We start from the raw sequence: 23,093 nt of genomic DNA on the forward strand, positions 1-23,093 counted from the left end.
AATATGCATATAATAAAAGAATACTGCAGAAAAGTATGTATTTGAAAATATATTCTATTTGAAGGAGGGTGGGTTTTAAAACCTCCTTTTTAAAATATTACTGTTTTTTATAGTGATATGAAGAGCGGTCTAACTGCAGCAGGTTTTACCTCTAAGATCCATTTGCAGAGAGGTTTGATTTCTTTTTCAGGTTATGGGCTTTGGATTGTATCTGATGGATGGAAGTGTCAGCAACATCTATAAGCTGGATGCAAAGAAAAGGATAAATTTAGCCAAGATAGACAAGTTCTTTAAGGTTGGTTGGGATGTGATCTTAATATGTGATTTTTAAGTTAATTCCACTTGCATTTTAAACATAATTAAATAGAATAAAGATCACATTGGACTATAATACGGGTAAAAAATCCTAGAATCATAAAGTGGTTTGAGTTGGAAGGGACCTTAAAGGTCAACTAGTTCTAACACTCTCCTGTCCTGGGCAGGGACACCTTCCACTAGACCGGGTTGCTCAAAGCCCCTTTCACTAAGATTTATGTTTAATAATTTATCTAATCCACTTTATTCCATGTGTGCAGCAGCTGCAGGTTGTCCCACTGTTTGGTGACATGCAGATTGAACTTGCCAGATACATTAAGACCAGTGCCCATTATGAGGAAAATAAATCCAGGTAAGAGGGAGAAGGAAACAAAGCAGGGAGCATCTGGGCTAGGAAGAGTCAGATCTTTGGAGCGTATTTTCATAATTAGTCTGCGGATCTCTGTAATTAATAGGATTTTCACCTCAGTCTACTTTTTGTTGTGGGTATTTTACTAGTAATGTAATTCATGTAATAGATACAATGAAAGAAATAGGTCATTTAAAGATCTTGCTATGCTTCTGAACTCATTCTTGTATCTGTGACATTTCTAATCACCTGGGTTGGAGGAAATGAAATTTATCTTACACTAATTTCATTTTTATTTTTTTTCCTTTAAATATGAAACTTTCTTTAAAAGAAATGAAGGATTTTACTAAGCAAGGTGAGCAGTAGTAGTGCATGGGTAAATAGGCATGTATATATTGTATATGGAGCAGCAACTTAGCTTGTCTCCCCTCCTTTATTTCAGCTAAGTGTGCAGAACAGCAAAATAGCAGCCAGTTGTTACGTAAATGGTTCTGTGGTTTATGGTTATTGCTTTGTTTTAGTGAACATTTCCATGCTCCTCCACAACCTTCCCTCTATGCAGTTACATGAATTTAGAATGTAATGCTTTGCATTTTAATTCCTGCAGAAAAAACACATAACCTGCATGTAATTGCTAAGAGAAAATGAACAGCAGTGGGCCTACTGAGCTACTAAAAATAGGCTACTTAACCTGACATTCCTGGTAGCATGTCTTTTGTGTCCCTCTTGATAATATGTTGGTAGTGTTTAATAATGCCTCTTTTAGTTGGGAGCATACTGTAGGCTTTTCGCAGTTCAGCAAGAACAACAAAAAACAGTCCGAAGGTAGCTAGATGTATCTTACAGCCTATCCCTATACTTCTGTCCTGCCTTTCAACCCTTTTTGGTCCTGTCCCTAAGTGTGTGCTCCTGAAGAGGGCTGCTGGTTTGTTGTTTCATAACAGCAGCCTTTAAAAAAAACCCAAACAACAAACTCAAACAGAAAAGAAAAGAAGTTTTGAGTTCTTTTTAAGACTTGGAAAACGTACTGTTTGAACCCAGAAGGGCAGTCCATCACTTATGGATTGTGTAGGGCCAGAGGTAGAGGTTTGAAGAGGCCTCGAACAGGAGAAAGACTAAAAATACCCGAGAAAGCCATGCATTGTGGATCTTTCTTTGCAGCGTCAGTTGTACTGTTTATTGCCTAAAGCTGATTTAGGTGGGTTTTTTTGTCTTCTGAAACAGATGGACATGTACATCTTCCAGCAGCAGTCCCCAATACAATATATGTGAGCAGATGATCCAAATCAGAGAAGACCATATGCGTTTCATATCAGAACTGGCTCGTTACAGCAACAGTGAGGTGTGTGGGATTACAGTTATATGTGCAAATTTCACATCACTGGTTAACAGTTATTGTTAAGTGTCTGAAGAGCAGGTGAACCTGGGGCTAGATAAATGACAAAGCTTGATCACCTGAATCAAGAAAAGTTGGCAGTGGGGTTAGTACCCATTCTCTGAATGGTATTTATACTATTTAAATGTAATATAATAATGACACATCGTGCAAACAGCGGTATTATTCTGCCTCTCTCTCTCTCTGTATATATATATTTGGGATATCACTTTTGGAATAGGTTATATAGCCTTTACTCCAAATGGGTGCTTTAACAGTTTAAATGAAGCTAAAAGTTAAGAGATTAGTAAAAAAACACCAACAAACAAACAAACAAAAAAACAAACATGTAAAACACACACACATATATATTAAAAACATATACATACCTAGAACATATATATAATTGATATCTTGAATTCATCAACAGTATTTTGGTGACTAGGGATACCAGTGGTTTCCATCTTTTGACCAAAATCATGGTATTCAACTATGTAGTCTCTAGAAGAAAAAGCTAATATTGATGCAGATGTTTGTATGTGGTGCTGTTTTAATGCTTAAAAGAAATCTATGTAGAAATTCGGCTCTGGATCATGCTCATGAAATCATGCTGCTGGATACAGCGTGTTCTGATGTGGGTTTGTTTTTTTCTGTGGCTTAACAATGTTCTAGGTGGTGACTGGGTCTGGTCGACAGGAAGCTCAAAAAACAGATGCAGAGTATCGGAAGCTTTTTGATCTCTCTCTCCAAGGTCTGCAGCTTCTTTCCCAGTGGAGTGCACATGTCATGGAAGTGGTATGTTATCTGGGAAATAAAACAAGATGAAGAAGAGGTGGCTTAGTGAGATTGGACAGGCTTTGCTTTAATGGAATGAAAGTTGCATGTTGTGTTTTCTTCCCTCAGTTCCCTTCTTCATTCACTTCCTTTTTCCTCCTGCTCAAATTGCATTCTTGGAAGAAAGCACAAGAAGTTCTCAGGTCCTAGGAGTAATATTGCATTTGAAAATTTGAGAGGAGATGAGGGAGAGGAAATAACCTGCAGAGTTCTTTCCCTATATTTTAATCATTTATTTAAAAAACAGGTGTCACTTAGAAAAGAGACTATATAGGAAACTGCTTAAGGCAGAAATTGAAGAGGAGGATGCCGGAGTCCTTTTTATGCTTTAGACACTTAGGTAAAAGCTGTTTGTCTTGCCTGCACCAAATTGTGTTTTAGGAAGGGTTGAAACACATGACATATTGTGTGAGAGAAGCCAGACTTGCTCCTCCTCTGCTTCTGATGTATGAGGGAGCATCAAGCCATTTGCACTTCATGAATGCAGTGTGGTTACAATGGGCATAGATAGAGATTTTTATCTCTTCTTCAGATTTTTTTCTTTTCTGTACTTTTGACTTTTAAAAAGCCGGTAGATGAGTCATGCTTTTCCCTGTGTTATTCTATTCTGATTTAAGTCAACAGTGCATTTTACAGTGAAAATCTTCTGCTTTTCTGCTTCTTAAAGAGAGGTTGTTGTCATCTATTTCTGTCCTCTGCAACTCCCAGACTTGCTCTCTTTTTTTCCTGTCATTGCAAATTGCTGCATTCAGGCTGTCCCTTCACAGTGCCAATCTTCCTATTATAATTCTGTAGAACATCTCTCATTCTTAGCTCTGTTTTTATCCTCACAGTTCCAGAACAAACTGGAACCACAGCAGGGTTGTTTTCTTTTCCTATTATCACAGCTCTTCTTTGTCTCTTGTATTTGTATTTGTATGAATTCTCTTAAGTGCTTTTCATGTAAATTCATGTCCACCTTCTCCTGTCCTCCTCATGATAATTTATTCTGATCTGGAGTATCCTACTTACTTACCTGTCTTCTGCATGTACTTGGTGTTTGTGAGCCTTGTTACATGCATCATGTTCAGATAAAAAGTTTCAGCATTCGTTTGATGTCCAACTTAATCCTGTCAACTCAGTGCTCTCCCCAAATTAATATTTGTTTAATAATTTCCCCAGTGTCCTCCCTGTAGCACTTAGGTTACAGGATGTGATGCTTTTCTTTCCCATCGTAAAATTGGTGCAAATCGGAATCCATTATAGTAGGCAAATTTATATTGCTCTGTAATCTAAAACATACACAAAGGTGATACCAACCAGACCTTACTATTTGCTGAACTTGAAATGTGAGAAAATAATATTTGAATGTGACTAGGATTTTTCACTAGATGAACCCTGATGGATATTGGATCAGCCTGACACTGCTCAGGAACATTTTGAGCAGTGTTTGCAGTGACTGAAAAGGCAGTGTTCAAGAGAAATGCATGCTGTGCAGATGGGGTTGTCACAGATGCTACAGCTATTTAAGCCTAGTGGACATTAAAAAAAACCCCAAAAACTTAAAGGTCAAAAACCTGTGGAAACGTATGGTTTTCCATTTGTCTTTTGAATTGTAAATGTGAATATTTGGCCAAGTTGGAAGCTCTCTTTTGTGGGAATGGACTTTTCTGTAATGCACTGAGGTCATCTCTGTTTCTCCTGCTTAAAGTGGAGAAGAAGCTTGCCTATGCTAGCATTTGCTCAACCAAAAATACCCTGAAGTGCATTACTTGCTGAATGTGAATTGCATTTTTTTGAACCAATACAGGATTGCTGGCTTTCAAGAAAATTTGTCAGGCAAATTATTGTTCGGCATTTCCACTGAGTGGTAGTTTCAGAATTCATGCAGGTTTTGAGAAGAGTACCAACTATTATTTTTCAGATATTCTTGAAAGCACTGGAGATAACTTCTTAAAGCTTGTTATTTGTGTCCAGCTATGTTTGCTGTTTCTCAGTCACAGAATCACAGAATCACAGAATCCCAAGGGTTGGAAGGGACCTAAAAAGATCATCTAGTCCAGCCCCCCTGCAAGAGCAGGGTAACCTACAGTACATCACACAGGAACTTGTCCAGGCGGGCCTTGAATATCTCCAGTGTAGGAGACTCCACAACCCCCCTGGGCAACCTGTTCCAGTGCTCTGTCACTCTTACAGTAAAGAAGTTCTTCCTGATGTTAACGTGGAACTTCCTATGCTCCAGTTTACACCCATTGCCCCTTGTCCTATCACTGGATATCACTGAAAAAAGCCTAGCTCCATCATCCTGACACCTACCCTTTACATATTTGTAAACATTGATGAGGTCTTTTTTTCTTTCCCCCTCTTTTTTTCTCCCTCTTCTGCTCTGTGAATTGCAGTATTCATGGAAGCTGGTACACCCAACCGACAAATATTCTAATAAAGATTGTCCTGACAATGCAGAAGAGTATGAAAGAGCAACAAGATACAATTATACTAGCGAGGAGAAGTTTGCTTTGGTTGAGGTAAGAGAAATCTTTTTTCACAGGGTTTTTCCAAAGGTTTATTCTATACAAAGGACAACATTCTCCTTAAGTTTCTATGTTCGGTGCAAGAAGACAGTATGCTCTGTGTCGACTCTGAAGGACTATGTTTTCCTCCATTCAGTATGTAGGAGGAGCACAGGAAAACTATCCTTTATCTTCTGGAACTTGTTAATTCCTCTTTTCTCATTTTCTGTAAGTAAAAAAGGTCTTTTTGAACAATTCTACAAACAAAATAAGAAAAATAAACTTTTTTTCTTTTTTTTTTCCAGGTGATAGCCATGATCAAAGGGCTTCAGGTGCTGATGGGAAGGATGGAAAGTGTTTTCAATCATGCCATTCGCCATACCATTTATGCAGCTCTTCAGGACTTTGCCCAGGTCACACTTAGAGAGCCACTAAGACAAGCCATTAAAAAGAAGAAAAATGTCATTCAGAGGTAGCATTCTTGTTTTCATCTTTTCCTATATTATTTCCCCAAAATCTTACTAAATTTGTTACAGAACTGCATGTTTGTTCAATGTTGCCTCTTTAAGTCTGTACTCCCTTAGCAGTCTGTCTGGTGTTCAAAGTTAGCTTGGTTGAATGTGTATTGGAAATTGAAGTCTGAAGGAAAAGAAGAATAGTTGCCAACATGGCTATGCTAGGGCTACTCAGGAAGTCTTGTCTTCCTTGTAGTTTATTTTAAGGAAAGACGAATACTGTAATATTGAAAGCAAGATTAGTATTATTATTTTGAATAAAGGCATTACTGTGCATCTTCCTTATGATTCCAGTGTTTCCTCTCCCTGTGTTTCAAGTTTACATTCCACCTCATAGTCTTATCTCTGCCCTCTTAGCATCCTGCCCTCTTTCTCAGCTTCTGCTGGTTTTGGCTTATTAGCTTTGCACTTCTCTTCCAATTCTCCATCTGCCAACACTGATTGGTGGCATTTCCTGACCTTACTTTTTTGTCCCTTATTGTTTGCTTTTAATCTTCACTTGCTTACCATTTGTTTACTCTCGTGTTTCATTGCCAAGCTCTTAGAGGTGAAAGTCTTTGGCTAATCAGGCTATTGCTAAATGCTCTGACTGCCACAAAAATATGATTATAAGCTAAAAATAAACAAATTACTCCAAATTATTTGCAGGGGGAGTCTTTTTGTCCCAGAGATGTTCATGAAATAGGGAAGTATTGCTTTCACACCTGCTCAGATTTGGAAAGAGACATTTGCTTCATCATTCAGCGTGCCACAGGATGTGGCTGGTTAGGTTTCTGACCAATACCTGGAGTCCAGTTTAGAAGTATGAAGCTGTTTGCATGAAGTCCAGCTGAATTCTGGATTTCTGCTGGAAACAGGAATTCCACTGCTGCTTTTCATTTCAGCCAGGATTGTCTCTTTAGTTAATAATCTGCTTTGGTTTGATGGAATAATCTGCTCTTTGTGGTTTACAAGAACGAAATGGCTTTATGTGCTTGCTAAGGTTCCCAGAGGTGAATTCTCGACAAGCGACTTTTGTCTCTGGTGAACCAGTCTAAGAGATCAGCTTTCTTCTGACAGAGGGGAAGGGCTTTGGACTGTCCTTTGTGATAAACAGCGTGGGGCAATTGTTTCCTGGATGTAGCATTCTTGAAGTAGTTGGCAAAATCATTTGTGGTTGCTCTGAGTTACCCCGAGCTCCTGAATGCTGTTGCAAAGTTTCTGTGCTCATGGAAGATGGCTTAAAAGAAGTAAAATGTTCTCCGCGGTGCACTTGGATGCATATCGGTCTGAAGTAGTGTGAATTGTGTCCAGTGTTTTGCAGGCCATAAGAAAGACAGTCTGTGACTGGGAAGCGGGTCATGAGCCGTTCAACGACCCAGCTCTAAGGGGAGAGAAGGACCCCAAAAGTGGTTTTGACATCAAAGTCCCAAGGCGTGCAGTAGGACCCTCCAGCACTCAGGTATCTTCCTGTCTGATGGTTGTGATATCTGTCAACAATTATTGCATGAAATGTTTTCTCTCTGGCCTGAACTATTTAAAAAATAAATTATTATTATTTTTAATGCTAAAAATCTACTCTGATGAGATTTGTATTTACAAAATTACGTATACTTAACCAAAATCCTCTGTCTGGGTTGCTGTCACTCTCTGATGCATCATTTTCCAAGTGTTCAGCCTCTTTGACTTCCAGTGAAGAAGTATTTTTTTGTTGAGCTCATAATGGTGTTTTTTTTAAATAATGGGTTTGAACTGTTTGAATTAATTCTCGACTGACTCCCATCTCTGTAGTGGTTGGTAGATTTTTTGTTAAATCCCATTATTCAGTAGATGTCAATGTAGTTTTAAAATATGTTTAAAATATAAATATTGCCTGTAAAATGTGGGAGACTGTTTGACTTCTGACAAGACCCCTCTTACTGTTCAGTAATAAATGATAAAACTGCACCCTAAAATGGATTTAATCTGCTGCTGCCACCAAAACAAGGTATTTCAGATGTGTTTTGTGTGGTAGTCTTTGAAATCCCATACCTAGATGCCCGTTCTTGTTACCTCCATATAATTCTCTTTTTTTATTTTCTTTGTGGATTTGTTTGGAGAATGTATGGTCTGGTATTCATAACTCATCTGGGAAAATCAGGTACTGAGCACTTGAGGTGAAAAATTGAAGGCAGCTGTGGTTTGTAAAGGCAATCTTCTAATACCTATAAATCCATGGGGAAGAGAGCATTTATGGATAATAGTCTTCGGTAATAAAAAGTTGCTTAAATTGTGGTAAGATGTGTTTAATGAAGATTTTGTTTTGGGAATTGGAAAAAAATTATTTCATTTCCAATTCTCTGGGAAAGAAAAGTATCACTACCAGTGTGTTCATGTGCTTGGTATGTTTAAAGGCTCTGTTCACTGGCTGCAACAGGCTGCTTGGAGTTCTGTCTGCTTTTTCTGCTCTTGGGCTGGCACACTTGTCTGTTTCAGCTGACAGGAGGAAGGGAGGTGAAGTCGATTGATTTTTAGATAGGTTTTTCTCAGTTTCATGCACTTCTAAAATGGCTGTGTATGAATTGGTAATACTTGGAAATCTTTGCAAAATCATTTGAGAAGCTAATGGATCTCTGAGCATCCTCTGAAATGAATGGGGAGTTTTCCCTTTGCTGAGGGAGCACTGCATTGCAGTGATTATTCTGAATGAAAAAGCCTTTCTATATGTCCTCCTCTGCACGCTTGCTATGCTGCTTTTCATTTTTAACAAACTAACACATTTCCTCTGTTTCTGTTTCCCCTTCCATATTTACCCGTGTGTTTTTATTAACGGATTCTCTCTCCCCTGCCTGCCCCTGTCTGTTGGTTTTTAGCTCTACATGGTTCGCACTATGACAGAGTCCTTAAACTCTGCTGAGCTGTTGAAGCAGCTCAAGTCTCTGGGATTGGAAAAGCTATTGCATGTGACACACAAGTTTCTGAGGCAGTCCTACATCTATCCGCCTCTTTTAAACTTTGGTGGTAAGACATTACTTATTACTTTTACTTTTTGTGGTGATGTGAACTGTTCCACTGCAAATGGTCTGCTGCTGAGTGTCAGTGGAGGTCCCCTTGCCATGGGTAGGCATTTGTGCTGATGCGTAGGCTAGTGTGGCATCTGTTCCTCTTGCCTGAAAGGCTTTTACCCACACAGTGCCAGTTTTCAATTTGAAGTGGAGCAGTCGCTTACTGACAGTAATTCTCAGTGTTGCTCAACTAATGTACCATGTGTATTTTCCTTTTTTCCCCCCTTTCCACCATAATTGTTTCCTTTAATGATACAGCTTTACATGGTGAGAACTATGTTAGAGTCCCTCATTGCTGACAAAAGTGGTTCCAAGAAAACCTTGAGAAGTAGCCTTGAGGGGCCCACCATATTGGACATAGAAAAATTCCATCGCGAGTCTTTCTTCTACACTCATTTGATAAATTTCAGTGGTAAGATATGTAGATGATCGGTGTCCAGCTTAGCATGTCCTAACACCTCTAACACGACCTGGAAAATGTTTCCGATTGCCTAAGTCAACTTACCTTGGGTTTATTTATCAAAAGCCTTGGTCTGTCCGAACTTTTTCTGAGACCTGATATTCAGTATCGTGGTGGGCTTTTTTGTTTTGACTGTTATACATATGTTTATAATGTGTCAAATTTCATATTGTTACCTCCCTTTTCTATTTTTTTTTATGTATGTATTTCTATACAAGGGACAGATAAGACTATACACATTGAAATTTTAAAAAGGAAGTAGGTTTTGTGTTTTGTTTTTTTCATTTTTTAGTTATTTGTTTTAAGTACAGAGGAAACAAATTCTCTGTTGTGGTAAATTTAATGTCATTTCACTACTCTTACTATTCAGTTAATTGTAATCGGAAACATGCTGTCCTAAAGAATTCACTTACTGACATTGAATGTATCTAGTCTTTGTCATCACCATGCTGTGTTGTCTTTCATTTTTGTTTTGCTACTGGACTCCTTTACCCTCAGAGAAGGGGGAGTGTCTTAATGTCGGTCATAATGCTACTGGGGAACAGCACTATAAAAAGGTCTTCAGCAGATCTTAAAGTAAAAAGTTCATTCCCATTTTGGTTCTCAAGCTTTCTGCAAAAGAAGGCTTCTGCTGGGTATTTTCTGGAGAGGTGGAAGCACACCTCCATGCCCTTCACAGTGTCCTTAGAAACTTTTTGTTTTAATCCCTCCTTCATGTGTCTGTCATTTCCTGCCCATCTAATCAACAGGAACATGTGGAGCGATTTAGTCCTCCAGAGGGACAAGTGGTACTGGTGGATCTGGTACAATTTTGTCTCCTTCACCTGCTGTTTCCCAAAGTTCAGTGTACAGCTTTCTTAGCCCCCAGCTGCAAAAGTGAACTAGAAATCCCCCTTTACTGGTGTTCATAGTTTTTCTGTTTAACTGGTAGTTTGGCCCGCTTCCACCTGTTTTCTGTAACAAGGCATCACTATGGGTGCCAGTGGGGATTTCGGAGGCCCCTGGAAAAGTGATGGGCTTTACGTTTTGAATTCAGTTTATGTATTTGGCCTATGTATAGCTCTAGTGACTCACACCTGCTTTTTTTGTTTCACATTGCATCATCAGAATCACAATTGTATTGTTCCTGATGTATTTCTGGAAGTGTAATTCTTCCTTATTTATTCTAAAAGAAACCCTGCAGCAGTGCTGTGATCTGTCCCAGCTGTGGTTCAGGGAATTCTTCTTAGAGCTGACCATGGGCAGAAGAATCCAGTTTCCCATTGAGATGTCCATGCCTTGGATTCTGACAGACCATATTTTGGAGACCAAAGAGGCATCAATGATGGAGTAAGACTTACTTGCGCTCCTCCACAGAACGATAATTCTTAATTATTGCCACTCATTATAATGTTACTGCTTTGATTGGTTTTAATAAGCAGTCACTGAAAAGGTGTTCTAAACACTTATAAAATTTTCCTTACATTTGCCGTTTTCCAGGTTCTCAAAATTTTCTTTTTGAAGTGAATAATTGAAATATGAAACCTTTCGTATAAGTATTATTGCATCAGCAAATATGTTGTTCCCTGAGTGAGTTCTCCTTACTTACTCCTCAAAGACATCAAACTTAATACATAGTGGTAGAAGCATAGTTTCATTTTGATGGAAAGCTACATCTAGAAATCAAGTTTCAGACTGCAAACTACCTATAAAATTTCTTGAAGTAATAAAAGCTTTCTTAAAGGAGAAATTGTGATACTTTTGAATAATAATTAAAGTAAAAAGTGAAGCACATGTAGATTGCTGTATTGACTGGATTACAACAACCTGACTGCGCCATCATAATTTCTGTAGACAAGTAACTCTAATTAATTAATTTTTTTTTTTCTTTCAGGTATGTTCTGTATTCTTTGGACCTTTATAATGACAGTGCCCATTATGCTCTTACTAAATTTAAGAAGCAGTTCCTCTATGATGAGATTGAAGCAGAGGTAAAGTAATCTTACCTATGGGAGAAAAATGGTCTGTACCTGAATGTGAAAAGGATGCTAAAAGACAAGGCTATTATAAGAGAATCAGAACAGCTGGAGATAATAAACAAACTGAGAAGAAAGACCAGAAGATGGGTAACGGGTTGGGTGATATTTTGTGAGGAAACCTATAGACCTGTGCAAAATACATCCCATTAATGCTGAAAAATGAATGTCATGTTCTCTCATACTGGGATGTTTGGGTGTGTTAAGTTTCTTAATTATGTTTGATAAACAGTGGGAGGTCTTGGAGAAGCTCCCCTCTTTTAATTTCAAGTATCTCTAAACACACCTTTTTTCCCCCCCAAGGTAAACCTATGCTTTGACCAATTTGTCTACAAGCTGGCAGACCAAATATTTGCATACTACAAGGCAATGGCTGGCAGGTAGCTATTCCGATAGTGAGAATGTTTATTTATGGATTTCTGCTCTTGCTTTTCTGTCTAATATACTTTAAGCATTTTCTTCCTGTCTCAATAGCCTGCTTCTGGATAAACGGTTACGTTCAGAATGCAAAAATCAGGGAGCAACCATTCAGTTGCTGCAGTCCAACCGTTATGAGACACTGCTGAAACAGAGACATGTCCAAGTGAGTTAACTCCTACTCTGTATTCGAGTTGCTTGGCAATTTTCCAATTGTTGTTGGTTTGATGTAGGTGATTTATGTAGGTATATACAGTGATGTTGATTTATGTAGGTATATAAAACTCTTTCTGTGCTTTATGTTCCATCATCCAAGTGGTGTAACTGACATTTGAGATCAGCTTTTTTGTCATATGAAGGAGTAAATTAAGAAAAAAAAAAAGAAGATCATGTTTAATGCCAATGTCTGTTGCAGTTAAGCAAACACAAGCCAAATAGAAATGTCATCTGTGGTAGCGTTGTCTTCCTAGTAATGTCTTTCAGCAGTTTTCAATATGTTGTCAGCATAATGTCATGGAAGCATAAAATGCTGATATAAATACTTAGACGTAAATGCAACATGTGATTTTGCTTCTTTTTGTGAGAATTGGGATGTAAATTTTAGTACCTCATTTGTTCATGAATTTATAACATTTGTCCATCTGCTTTCTTTCTGTGTGTTTGGAATGCAAGTTCACCATGTGAGAGTCTGTTAATCTGTGGAGTCTCATAGTCTTTGTACAGCTTGTCTCATAATTTAACTGTCAGTCCAAAACTTTATAGCATATTTTTCTTTAGCTTCTTGGTAGGTCAATAGACCTGAACCGGCTGATCACACAGCGAATTTCAGCAGCCATGTACAGGTCAATGGAATTAGCAATTGGACGATTTGAAAGTGAGGATTTGACTTCCATTGTGGTGAGTGTTGTGTTGCAGTTTTGCCAGAGCACTGACTCTGCATTTGGGATCTAGATGCTAGTTTTGTTTTGGTTTAATTTTAAATTTTTATTTACCGCTTGGAAAATGATAGGCATCTAGCCTTTTTTATTCCCTATTATAAATTTGTATTTGTTTTTTAATGTCAGAAGCAAAAAAGTTTTCTCTGACTATCTCTGGTTTACAAGGTCTAAGACTAAGTACTAAGTACTCTTTACTACTAAGATGAAACCTCTTACTAGGGAAACAGCTTAGTCTTGCAGAGCTCATTCTTTTAGTCACCTCCAGCTACATCATAAATTATACTGGAAAATTCTCTGTTGCCATTGTAGTATATCATGGACTTCATTATTTCTGATGTGCTATGACTTTTTCTTTCCCCATGCCTTAATCTGCATCTCCATTCAAAAAGCGGTTTGTCCTGACTTGATGCAATACTCTAGAGTATGCTGCCATACATGGGGTTGTGCAAGTCCTAGTTCTGTTGAGAATGAGAATCTTGTTCTTTCCTTGCCCAGAAAAATAAACTAAACAAAACCAGAGCCTGCTGCAACCAAGGGCCTTGGGAGTGAGGTGTAAGATCACCTGTAAAGAAGGTATAGAATCACAGAATCAACCAGGTTGGAAAGGACCCTTAAGATCATCAAGTCCAACCTTTACCCCAGCACTGCCAAGTCCACCACTAAACCATGTCACTAAGGTACTCGTCTACACGGTACCTTCCAGGGACGGTGGTTCCGTCACTGCCCTTGACAGTCTGTTCCAATGCCTGACCACCATTTCAGTGGAGAAGTTTTTTCTTAGTATCCAGTCTAAATCTCCTCTGGCACAGCTTGAGGCCATTGCTTCTTGTAGTATTGCTTGTTACTTGGGAGAAGAGATCAGCCACCTCCGCTCTCCATCCTCCTTTCAGGTAGTTGTACAGAGTGATAAGGTCCCCCTGAGCCTTCTCCAGACTAAACAATCCCAGTTCCCTCAGCAGCTCCTCAGAAGACTTATGCTCTAGGCCCTTCACCAGCTTTGTTGCCCTTCTCTGAACCAGCTCCAGCACCTCAATGTCTCTCATGTAGTGGGGGGCCCAGAACTGAGCACAGGATTTGAGCTGCAGCCTCACCAGCGCTGAGTACAGGGGTATTATTACACTATTATATACTAGGAGCCATAAGGAAACAAGGAAAATGAGCATTCTTGTGATTTAAATCTTTGTAAATACCCACTTCTGTCCATGCTTATAGATAAATTGGAGGCCAAAACAAAACAGCCTTGTGCTTGGTAGAATCAAAATGAGTTTATGTACCAAGCAGACTGCTTGGTTTTGTAGCATGACAGAAGTAAGGTTTTTGCTGGAGAACAAGATCTGACTTGTGCCTGTGGAAGAAGAGCATCTGTGCGATATTGAGGTGTCTTTTTGGTTTAGTTTCCTAATTAAAATGTTAAAAAAAAAAAAATTATTTCCAGACAAGTAAATATGCAGTCAACAAGAAAAATATCAGACACGTTCTGATCTGCTGGAATGAAAAATGAAGTTATGCAGGAAAATTTAGCATTTGTCTTTCTGTAATATGTTTTTTAAGAGTGAGGTTTTTGATTTATCTTCAGTGAAGATTGAAATTAAATCAAGGTTGCTAACTGCATGACAAACACTGAGACTCTTAACTTTCCAGTGCCTGGTGTTACAACCCTTGGATTATCGAAAAGCAGTCTGTCTTTGTTGTGTGCAGGCTTTTCTTAGTAGCTGGGTGAACGAAATTGTTGGTGATGTGTTCCTTGGGTCACAGGTTCTCACTCTTTCTTATATTAGAAAGTGGCAGGGCTAAGGGCTTGTCCCTCCATTGTGCTTCTGTTACATTTTCCCCTCCATTTTTTCTAATGCAAAATAATTTTGCTGAAATCTGTTTAGTTTCCTGAGTGAGAAACTGATGCTAAGAGCTTAACTGATCAGTAATTTCTGCTATTTTCAAGCTAAATAAATTAAATAAAAGTAGTTAAAAGACTGAACTATTTTTGTCCCTCAGATTGAATACTATAAAAACAATCATAATGGTTCTTTTTCTTTCTCCTTAAAGTAACTGTTGTTTACAGATTTGAAAATCCTTTGAAACATGGAGCAGTTAAATCTGTAGGCGCTGTACAGGAAGATGGCCAGTAGTTTGATGCACAGCTAAACAGAGCCACTGGGCATTCCTTCACTAAGTCATTGAACAGCAATCTTTGAAGGCAGTGCTTGGGGTTTTTTTGGATTTTTTTGTGTGTTTGGTGTTTTCAGTGTCTGGTGTCAGAGATGGACTTATTTTATTTTATTACTTTTATTTTTATTTAAAATTTTAAGTGCCAGAAACCGTACTAGGAGTTTCTTGTCAAGAAGAGAAACATTATGAAAAGCAGTGCTTATACATAGTTGTGTAGTCTGAAGCTAGTGATTTTGTGGATACCTTCACAACATTTGCAAATATCTGGCCTGGTCTTTCATTGCATCTTAGTACATTCTTCACTAGAGTAAGCCATGAGATTGAGTTACGGTCAATGTGGTGTTATTTCTACCAGTACTATAAAAATTAGTTAACCAGTTGCAGAAATGATGCTGTGATGTTTTGTAAAGTAGGAAATGCAGAAGATACTTCTTGGCCTATGTCTGACCCTATTTTGAATGTTGGAGTTCTATCTTCTGCTCAGAGGAATCGGAGTTGGCACAGATCTGCATTTGACATCCATCTGCAGTGTGGAGCAATTCTAGTGAATACGCTTAAGGTCTCAGAGGGGTTTGGTGGGAGATAGTTATGAAATTATCCCAAGAGCACTGCTTCTTTCCAGCTTTTATCAAAGTGAGAGACTGAGGGGAGTGTCAGTTTTTATTTTGACTTATTTCTACTCTTCTATTTAGTCAAGGTTATTTATGCACTTTATCGAGTTTCTACACTTTATTAAATGCGCTGCTGACTATATTTCCTCTTGTTTTCTTGTAGGAGCTGGATGGTTTGATAGAGATAAACAAAATGACTCACAAGCTTCTGAGCAGATATATGACCTTGGACAGCTTTGATGCCATGTTCAGAGAAGCCAATCACAATGTGTCAGCCCCTTATGGAAGAATCACTCTTCATGTCTTTTGGGAACTCAATTATGATTTCCTTCCAAACTACTGCTACAACGGATCCACTAACAGGTTAGCATGGCATTTTGTCTGCAGCAGTTCCTCTATCACCCTCCTGCAACTTCTTTCCTAGCAGATGCTAACAAGTCCATCTTCTTTCATTTAGTGTATTTTCTGCCTCTAATGCTATACTTGAAATAAAGCTGCATGAGTCATTTTACTGAGTACTGTCAAATGCATGAAAGCCTGTTATTTGTCCACAAAAGAAGTCAAACGTAACCACAGCATCCAAATTGTGGTATTTTAATGAGCTAGCTTTGTTGAAAAATCAAGTGTGTCCAAAAATACTGCAAAGTGCGTACTAGGAATATATTTGGTAAACAGGATCCACAACTGTGAGAAAATGGAAATAAATTTATATTCTTGATTCTGAATTAATGTGAAGGAAAGGATTGTCTGCTGGAGAAGGGAAGAGTTCAGTGCTCACTGCAACTACAGTTGAAGCCTTTAAGGAGAGTGAGTAATAGAAGTAGAAAGAGGCAGGTGGGATCTGAAGTTTGAATGAGTGGAAAGCGCAGTGCTTGAGACTTTGCATTTCTGGGCTTCCTGCTTCTGTGCTGTTTTTAGGATTTGTGTTGCTTTTAGCCTTTAGTCAAGTTTTGGTTAAAGCACTGTGAAGTGACAGTAAAGTGATACTGAATATTGAGCTGTAGGAAGAGGAGGAAGCCTGTTCTCATCTTTCACTGTCTCCTTGGAGAGCTTCCCCTGTCTGACATGTTCCATGATGGTTATGTTGTATTTTAGATCCAAGATTCTGTCTGCATAGGAAAAAAAAAAGGGGGGGGGGAGTCTTTTTTGTGGTTAAGTTTTATCCAAGAAACTTCTGTTACATGAATCTGTTTGCACAGGAAATTTGAATGTATTTCCGAGGAAGCTACTGTGCACTTGATATATCTGGAGATCAACATTGGGATATTCAGTGTGATGTACCTAGAGTCATATAAACATAATATTAGAAAAAAATATTGATGAAATGCTAATCCTTTACCTGTCAACCTTAATGAAGGACATTCAATATCTCCTATAACAGTTCGGTCTGTGCTCATACTGGCTATAAGGACTGACATACTGCAGACCACTGTGCTTGGTAAGGAAGCATAGAACTCCAAAGGACACCAGTGGGATCCTGTAGGACTGTTGCTTGACTGCTAAAAAATTATACACGCAAATGGAGTTAGGCTGATCCTCAAGTTTATTTGGTAATTAATTCAGGGTAATTAATTAAAGAGACAGTAAAGGGAGACTGATCTAAGGCAGTATGCATGCCACGTGTCCAGTTTCATCACAGAATTGCTTTGGTTTCAGTCAAAAACAGCAGTGTGGAATTAATGTGTATTGTACATGCTGTATGGTGCCCATTGAGAAGGGAAAGGGAACAGGGAGTTTCTAGCCCTTTTATAGTTCTTAAGCACATTCATTATGTCTAGATGTTTGTATGTACATAGTGAGGAGCTCTGTGAGAGCTGCTAGTTTAACTCCTGACTCTTGATAGGTAATATCTTGCATGAAAGCTACATGTAACCAAAGGAAGAAAAGTAACAATGGAAGGCTGGAAGAAAGAGAAATAAGCACAATGAAAAGCAGAGAGGTTACTTGGTGGTGAAGGGCTGGAGGTATTGCTCCCAGGATGCATGGAATACCTCTGTCTTGTCCTTTATTAATTTGACCACAGCCTAGGTGTAAGGATGCTTCCTTTAAAGTTAGTGGTTTGATCAGATTAACTTGTATCCAGTCCCTTTTGCCTCTCTTTTCCCAAGCTTGAACATGATAATTTCAAATCTTTGTAGAAGAGTTCAAGTGTTTAGGAACCCTGCAGGTTTGGTTCAAAGGCTAAGGTTATTTATGCAGAAGTGTTGGAACACACTGCCTGTTTGGTTATTTGGGACTTAGCGATATTTTTTTATATCTGATAATGTATTGAGATTAAAAAGAGATGCTGGTATTAAAAGATTTAGCAATTTAGTAATTGCAGTTGTCCGTTTTTGGTAATTAACTCTCATCAGTGCTGTGCAGCTGCACAGCTGGGTCCAGACTTGGGTGCAACAGTTTGTGGAGATGGAATGGGGAGATGAGTGAGGGGATGTCTGCAGATGGGCATTAGCAGTGAAATCCAAGGGTGCTTTTCATACACCTCTTGTCAATCACAAAAGAGAGAGAACAAATTTTGGATAATGGCATGAGCATAAGAACTGCAGGTGGGGTCAAAGCACTGGACTAGAGTCCAGTGTCCTGACCCTGGCAGCAGCCATGCAAAGGCTAAGCATGAAAACGAGAGAGTTGTGGTGATTTTTTTTCTTCCCAGAAGAGACGCTGGCCTCTAGCAGTGATCAGGTGTTTCCTGAACATTCAACAGAACAAAAATAGTAGGATGGTTAGTGCATTTCTGGCCCCTTACAGAAATTTCTCCCCATTGTTTTGTCCAGCCCTCTTTTTTAAAGCTGTGTGAAGTTTTGAGATTCATGACTGCTTGCTTTTTTAAAGAGCAAGTAGTGACAGGACAAGGGGGAATGGCTTTAAACTGAGAGAGGGTAGATTTAGATTAGATATTAGGAAGAAGTTCTGCATTGTGAGGGTGGTGAGGCGCTGGCACAGGTTGCCCAGAGAAGCCGTGGCTGCCCCATCCCTGGCAGTGTTCAAGGCCAGGTTGGATGGGGCTTTGAGCAACCTGCTGTAGTGGAAGGTGTCCCTGCCCATGGCAGGGGGTTGGAACTGGATGAGCTTAAGGTCCCTTCCAACCCAAACAGTTCTATGATTCTATGAGGTGGAGTTAAGTCTGACTACTGTTTCCGGAAAGCTTTTATCATTTGTGTCAAGAAAGCATAGAAAATCCTGAATCCAAATAAATGTCTAGGTTGTCTCGCACTTGCTCCTCTGATAGTCCTCAACACAATGCATGCTATTATGGAAGGAGAAGACCAGTTTAGAATTAGTAAAGAAAATGAGGTGATCCAGCCCTCTGGTCACCTTCATGGCTCTCCTCTGGCCATGCTCCTTTTGATGCAGCCCAGGATACGGTTGGCTTTCTGCACTGCAAGCACACACTGCTGGGTCATGTTGAGGTTTTCATCAACCAGCACCCCCAAGTCCTTCTCCTCAGGGCTGCTTTCAGTACAGTTCTCTGCCCAGCCTGTATTTGTGCTTGGCATTGCCCCAGCCCAGGTGCAGGGCCTTGCAGTTGGCCTTGTTGAACTTCATGAGGCTTGAACTCACCCACCTCTAAAAGGCCTGTCAAGGTCCCTCTGGATGTCATCACTTCCCTCCAGCATGTCAGCCGCACCACACAGCTTGGTGTCGTTGGCATCTCCTCTCAACACATTATCCAAATCTGTATTCTTTGCTAAAAATGCACATGTATAGCACTCTCCCGAATGCAGGATGACATATGTCTTCTGAGGATACAGATTTGTCACGGAATGAACAAAACGACCAGCTTTTTATTTTTCAGTCTTCCTGCCTGCTTGCGTCTCTCCCTTTCTTTGCAAGCTCTCTATCTCTCTCTCACAGTGCTTTTGAGACTAGTTTTCACAAGAGAACAGCTGTGTCTTCTTGTCTTGCATATACTCTGAGAGTCACAGTTCGGAAATATTTTCAGCCCTTTCAGACACTCCTGGAGCAAACCTGAAAAGCAGCCCTGGCAGTGAAAGCTACCTACTTTCTGCTACAAATTGCCAAATGGTCTAGGGATATAGGCTCATGCAAAGTAGCGGTAACTGTAGTCAACCACCTTCCCCCACCTAAAAAAATACCCCCCAAAACCACCACCAAACAAAAAGATCTTCCTGCCAAAAGGAAAGGTGATAGCAATAGAGTGGTAGGTATCTGTTACTCTTTTATGCTGTTTTCTGCTTGTTTCCTCACACTTCATTTCGTAGCTTCCTGTTCTCTCTCTTGTTCAAGAAGTGTGAGTTAGATCTAGCATTCACTAAGAGGAGGTGTAAGGCTACCTTTAGATCTGGTAGACGTGACAAACTAATTTGAGATGGCTGGAAGTTAAAATTGTGCATACTAACTAGACAAGGGAGTGCAGAAGGGGACAAACTTCTCATACTTCTGTATGAGCCAGGAGGGAGGATTGTGATACCTTTTTACATCTGAGACGAAGCTCAGCAAGTTTATGAATGAGATTGTCTTTCTGATCTGGTGGCTGCAGTAGCAGTCGGTAGGCTCATTGACTGAAGTGGTCTCATTCAGATTTCTCCTTATTTTCTTAAGCAGATTGTGGTAATTAGAATCATAGAATCATTTAGGTTCGTTTGTAAAGTGCTCACCATGAACTCCTTGGTAGGTATCAGAAACACTAATATAAAATTATTCGATCCCTAAAATACTTTGTGGCACATGTTGTCCTTTAGCAATCACAGCTGCAAAGCTCTGGTAAGCCAGCAAGCTTTTCATCTATTTAATCTACTTTAACTGCTTACAACCTGCGTTGATTAAAGTGGATAAATTGCTGTGAGATCATCAACACTGATTAAAAATGAAAAGCACCGATTATCTTGGAGTATGCCAAAGCCTGCATCCAGCAGGTTTCCATCCGAGGGAAAGTGAAAGTCTGCCTAGCTTTATCACTTATATTCAAAGAGCTTCAGTCCTTCAAAGAGATGTTTCTGTTTCTTGGAGGAGGAGCAGGAGGAAGCCAGCCAACACGATGTCAAAAAGAAATCACACACACTGAAAAACTTTGAAGAACAGCAGATGATGCTGAACCGTAAAGATTTCTATATAGCCCTTAGCTTTGAGGGAAGAATTCTCTAATATTTATCTAAATTATATATTTGGATTAGACATACCTCCTAGAACAATGCACTCTCATTAGCCTGTTGTATCCTCAGTCTTAGCCATAGCCCCTTCATAAGATAACAAGTGACAGTATTTACTCCTACTTCCTTTTCTTAACCTCTTTCTTCTCTCAGCATCTTTCACCCAAGAAAGTACAAACCAAATGCTTACTTCAGGTCTTTAAGACAGCTTTAAGACTGTTTTGCGTCTACTCTGAAACATTAGAGATGGAGGAACCCCTATAATGTAGAGGAGCACTGGAGAACACACAGGAGTTACTTGTGCTTGTGTGGAGCTAGTGGAACCTGGGGACTGGGTCTCAGAAGTATTTCTCCAGTATTTGATTTCTGAGGCTGTGATTTCTTCTCAATTCAAATGTAGTCTGACTTGTTTGCTCCCGGCCGCTAATGACATTGTAATTCAAGTATATTCCTAGTATCGTTTTGGAAAGACTATGAATTATACTTACAGCTTCCAAAGTCATGGGATACACCCACACTTGTATTCTGAAACATTCTTTTCCTTTAAGGGTTTTAATTTAGTGATAACAAATCAGCTCCTGCCCAGTGCGTCTGCGCGCTGATACCCAGCTTTATCTCAAATGACACGGTATCTCTTTTGATCTCTCTCATTCTAGAGGTTATCTTAGGGTTTGAAAATTGATGTCAGTTAAAAAAAAAAAAAAAAAAAGATTTGGAAAGAAAGAAGGGGAAATAGAGTAATCTTTGGGACTGTCATATGTTGCAGATTAGTCTGAATTCCATCAAATGTTTACAGCATCTCTCAAACTCATTAATGAAGTGTCTGTGCAGAGAGCAGATTTAAGTAATCTCAAGAGGAAATGTTCACTTGCTGTGTAAGTGAGAGAGAAGGGGGAAAGCTTGGAAACTGTGGAAATGTGTCAGGGGATTTGAAATATATATATATAGTATTAAAAATAATATGCATAAATTATCTTTTTTTTTTCCTTAAAGCTCTAAAAGCAAGCGCTTTCTAGACTTCAGCAATTACAAGTACTGTTGGAAAGTCAGGGCTAAAATATATATGAGCAAATAGCTGGAGCTGTGGGTATACCTGTATTTCAGCAGGTCAAAAAAATACGGAAAACCTTGTCCTAAGATTATAGATTCTCACAAGAATCATTCAGATTATTCAGAAATAAAACACTGTTGAAATAATTGTAAACAATGTGGTGCAATTTCTACATGCTTGGGTGAAACAGTTTTTATTACCATGGCTAGTTTTGTTTTCAGCTAGAAAATGGATGTAGTAAAAATGGAATTTCTGTGTTCTTCTTAGAAAAATTATTAATAATTTAATTTGCTGATTAAATTCAAATAGATTTTAAACAAAAATAGGTCAAGGTATAATTGTATCTTATGATATTATAATGTACTGCAAGCTTCCTTCTCTGAAACCTTTTCCCAGATGCATTTATTTTACTCTGGTATCACTCAGAAGAGCCTGACCTGATACGGACATTTGGTGTACGCTTCTTAAATAGCTGGTTTTCCTCTTCCCTGTGTATATACAGCTTTCACCACTTACTTTTTTATCTAGTTAAAACACAAATAGCCATCCAACCCATAAACGCATGCACCAATAGTTTTCCTGTTTAGTAAATTTAAGCAGAATTGGAATTGTAGCAGATGTTAACTTCTTTCTCCACTGAAACTGTAGTGCTGGAACATGTGCATTACACAGTTGACAGGCAACATCAGGGGAGTCAGCCTGCATGGCTTGCTCTTGAGGGGACTCACGCCCAGAGAGTTCTGCCCAAGCACCGTACTTCAGACCCTACGGCCCTCAGCTTGGAGCAGGCTATTTGATCCTCTCTTTTGCAGTACTTCATATCTTTGTAGTTCTCTTGTCATCCTCTTAAGATAGAAGGGTAAAGTTAACCATGATTTGTATTTGTACATGCTCACACTAAAGTATGATCAGACTTCTGAAGTGTTAATTTTGCTGCAAGGATTGTACCCTTCTCCCCGAATTTTTAAAAAGTTATCAACCTAAAGTATTTCTCTTGCTGTAGTTTCTTGGGGAAGGGGGTGAGGAGGAGAGGAAAGCTCCAAAACATTAAATAGAAACTCCATGTTCTTCTTTGAGGGTGTACTTTATTCCCAATGGCTTAATTTTGGAAGCAAAAGTTTGGAAGGAACTTCCTTACTCTCTAAGAGAGGCTATTGCTACCTTTTCAGTTGCTTCTCTTTTTGCTGGGCTGGGCTAGAGCAGAAGTGAGAAATATTTTGGGACCCTGCACACTGCTGGAAGAACAGGGTCCCAGTAAGTGATGGAGAACTGCATTATGATTTGTGTTTAGGGTTTTGGGCAATGTAGAACATGTGTTTCCCCAGTTTCAGCTTGGGCTGAAAGGCTAGTGATCGGGCTTTGATTTTATATGTAAATAAAAGCAACATTATACAGGGTAAGGTGTGTTAGGCACACACCTACTA

At 39.1% G+C, this 23,093-nt stretch overlaps 1 protein-coding gene across 4 annotated transcripts in view; it reads left to right on the plus strand.

Moving 5' to 3' along the window:
• The window catches only part of CYFIP1 (cytoplasmic FMR1 interacting protein 1), a 78,070-nt gene that overhangs the window by 24,651 nt on the left and 30,326 nt on the right, over positions 1-23,093 (plus strand). The window contains exons 9-22 of one of the 4 annotated variants that reach the window (XM_065677598.1): positions 191-295; positions 576-667; positions 1,889-2,006; positions 2,712-2,834; positions 5,252-5,377; positions 5,668-5,834; positions 7,171-7,318; positions 8,709-8,856; positions 10,533-10,689; positions 11,234-11,330; positions 11,679-11,755; positions 11,850-11,958; positions 12,570-12,689; positions 15,671-15,870. In XM_065677598.1, coding sequence (XP_065533670.1) covers positions 191-295; positions 576-667; positions 1,889-2,006; positions 2,712-2,834; positions 5,252-5,377; positions 5,668-5,834; positions 7,171-7,318; positions 8,709-8,856; positions 10,533-10,689; positions 11,234-11,330; positions 11,679-11,755; positions 11,850-11,958; positions 12,570-12,689; positions 15,671-15,870 — 1,787 coding nt within the window. Of the gene's footprint in view, positions 1-190; positions 296-575; positions 668-1,888; positions 2,007-2,711; positions 2,835-5,251; positions 5,378-5,667; positions 5,835-7,170; positions 7,319-8,708; positions 8,857-9,158; positions 9,313-10,532; positions 10,690-11,233; positions 11,331-11,678; positions 11,756-11,849; positions 11,959-12,569; positions 12,690-15,670; positions 15,871-23,093 lie in introns of those variants that run through there. The other 3 variants (XM_065677596.1, XM_065677597.1, XM_065677600.1) reach the window with 3 other exon arrangements.

Source organism: Lathamus discolor, chromosome 4 (genome assembly GCF_037157495.1).
Source record: "Lathamus discolor isolate bLatDis1 chromosome 4, bLatDis1.hap1, whole genome shotgun sequence".
Classification (NCBI taxonomy): Eukaryota; Metazoa; Chordata; class Aves; order Psittaciformes; family Psittacidae; genus Lathamus; species Lathamus discolor.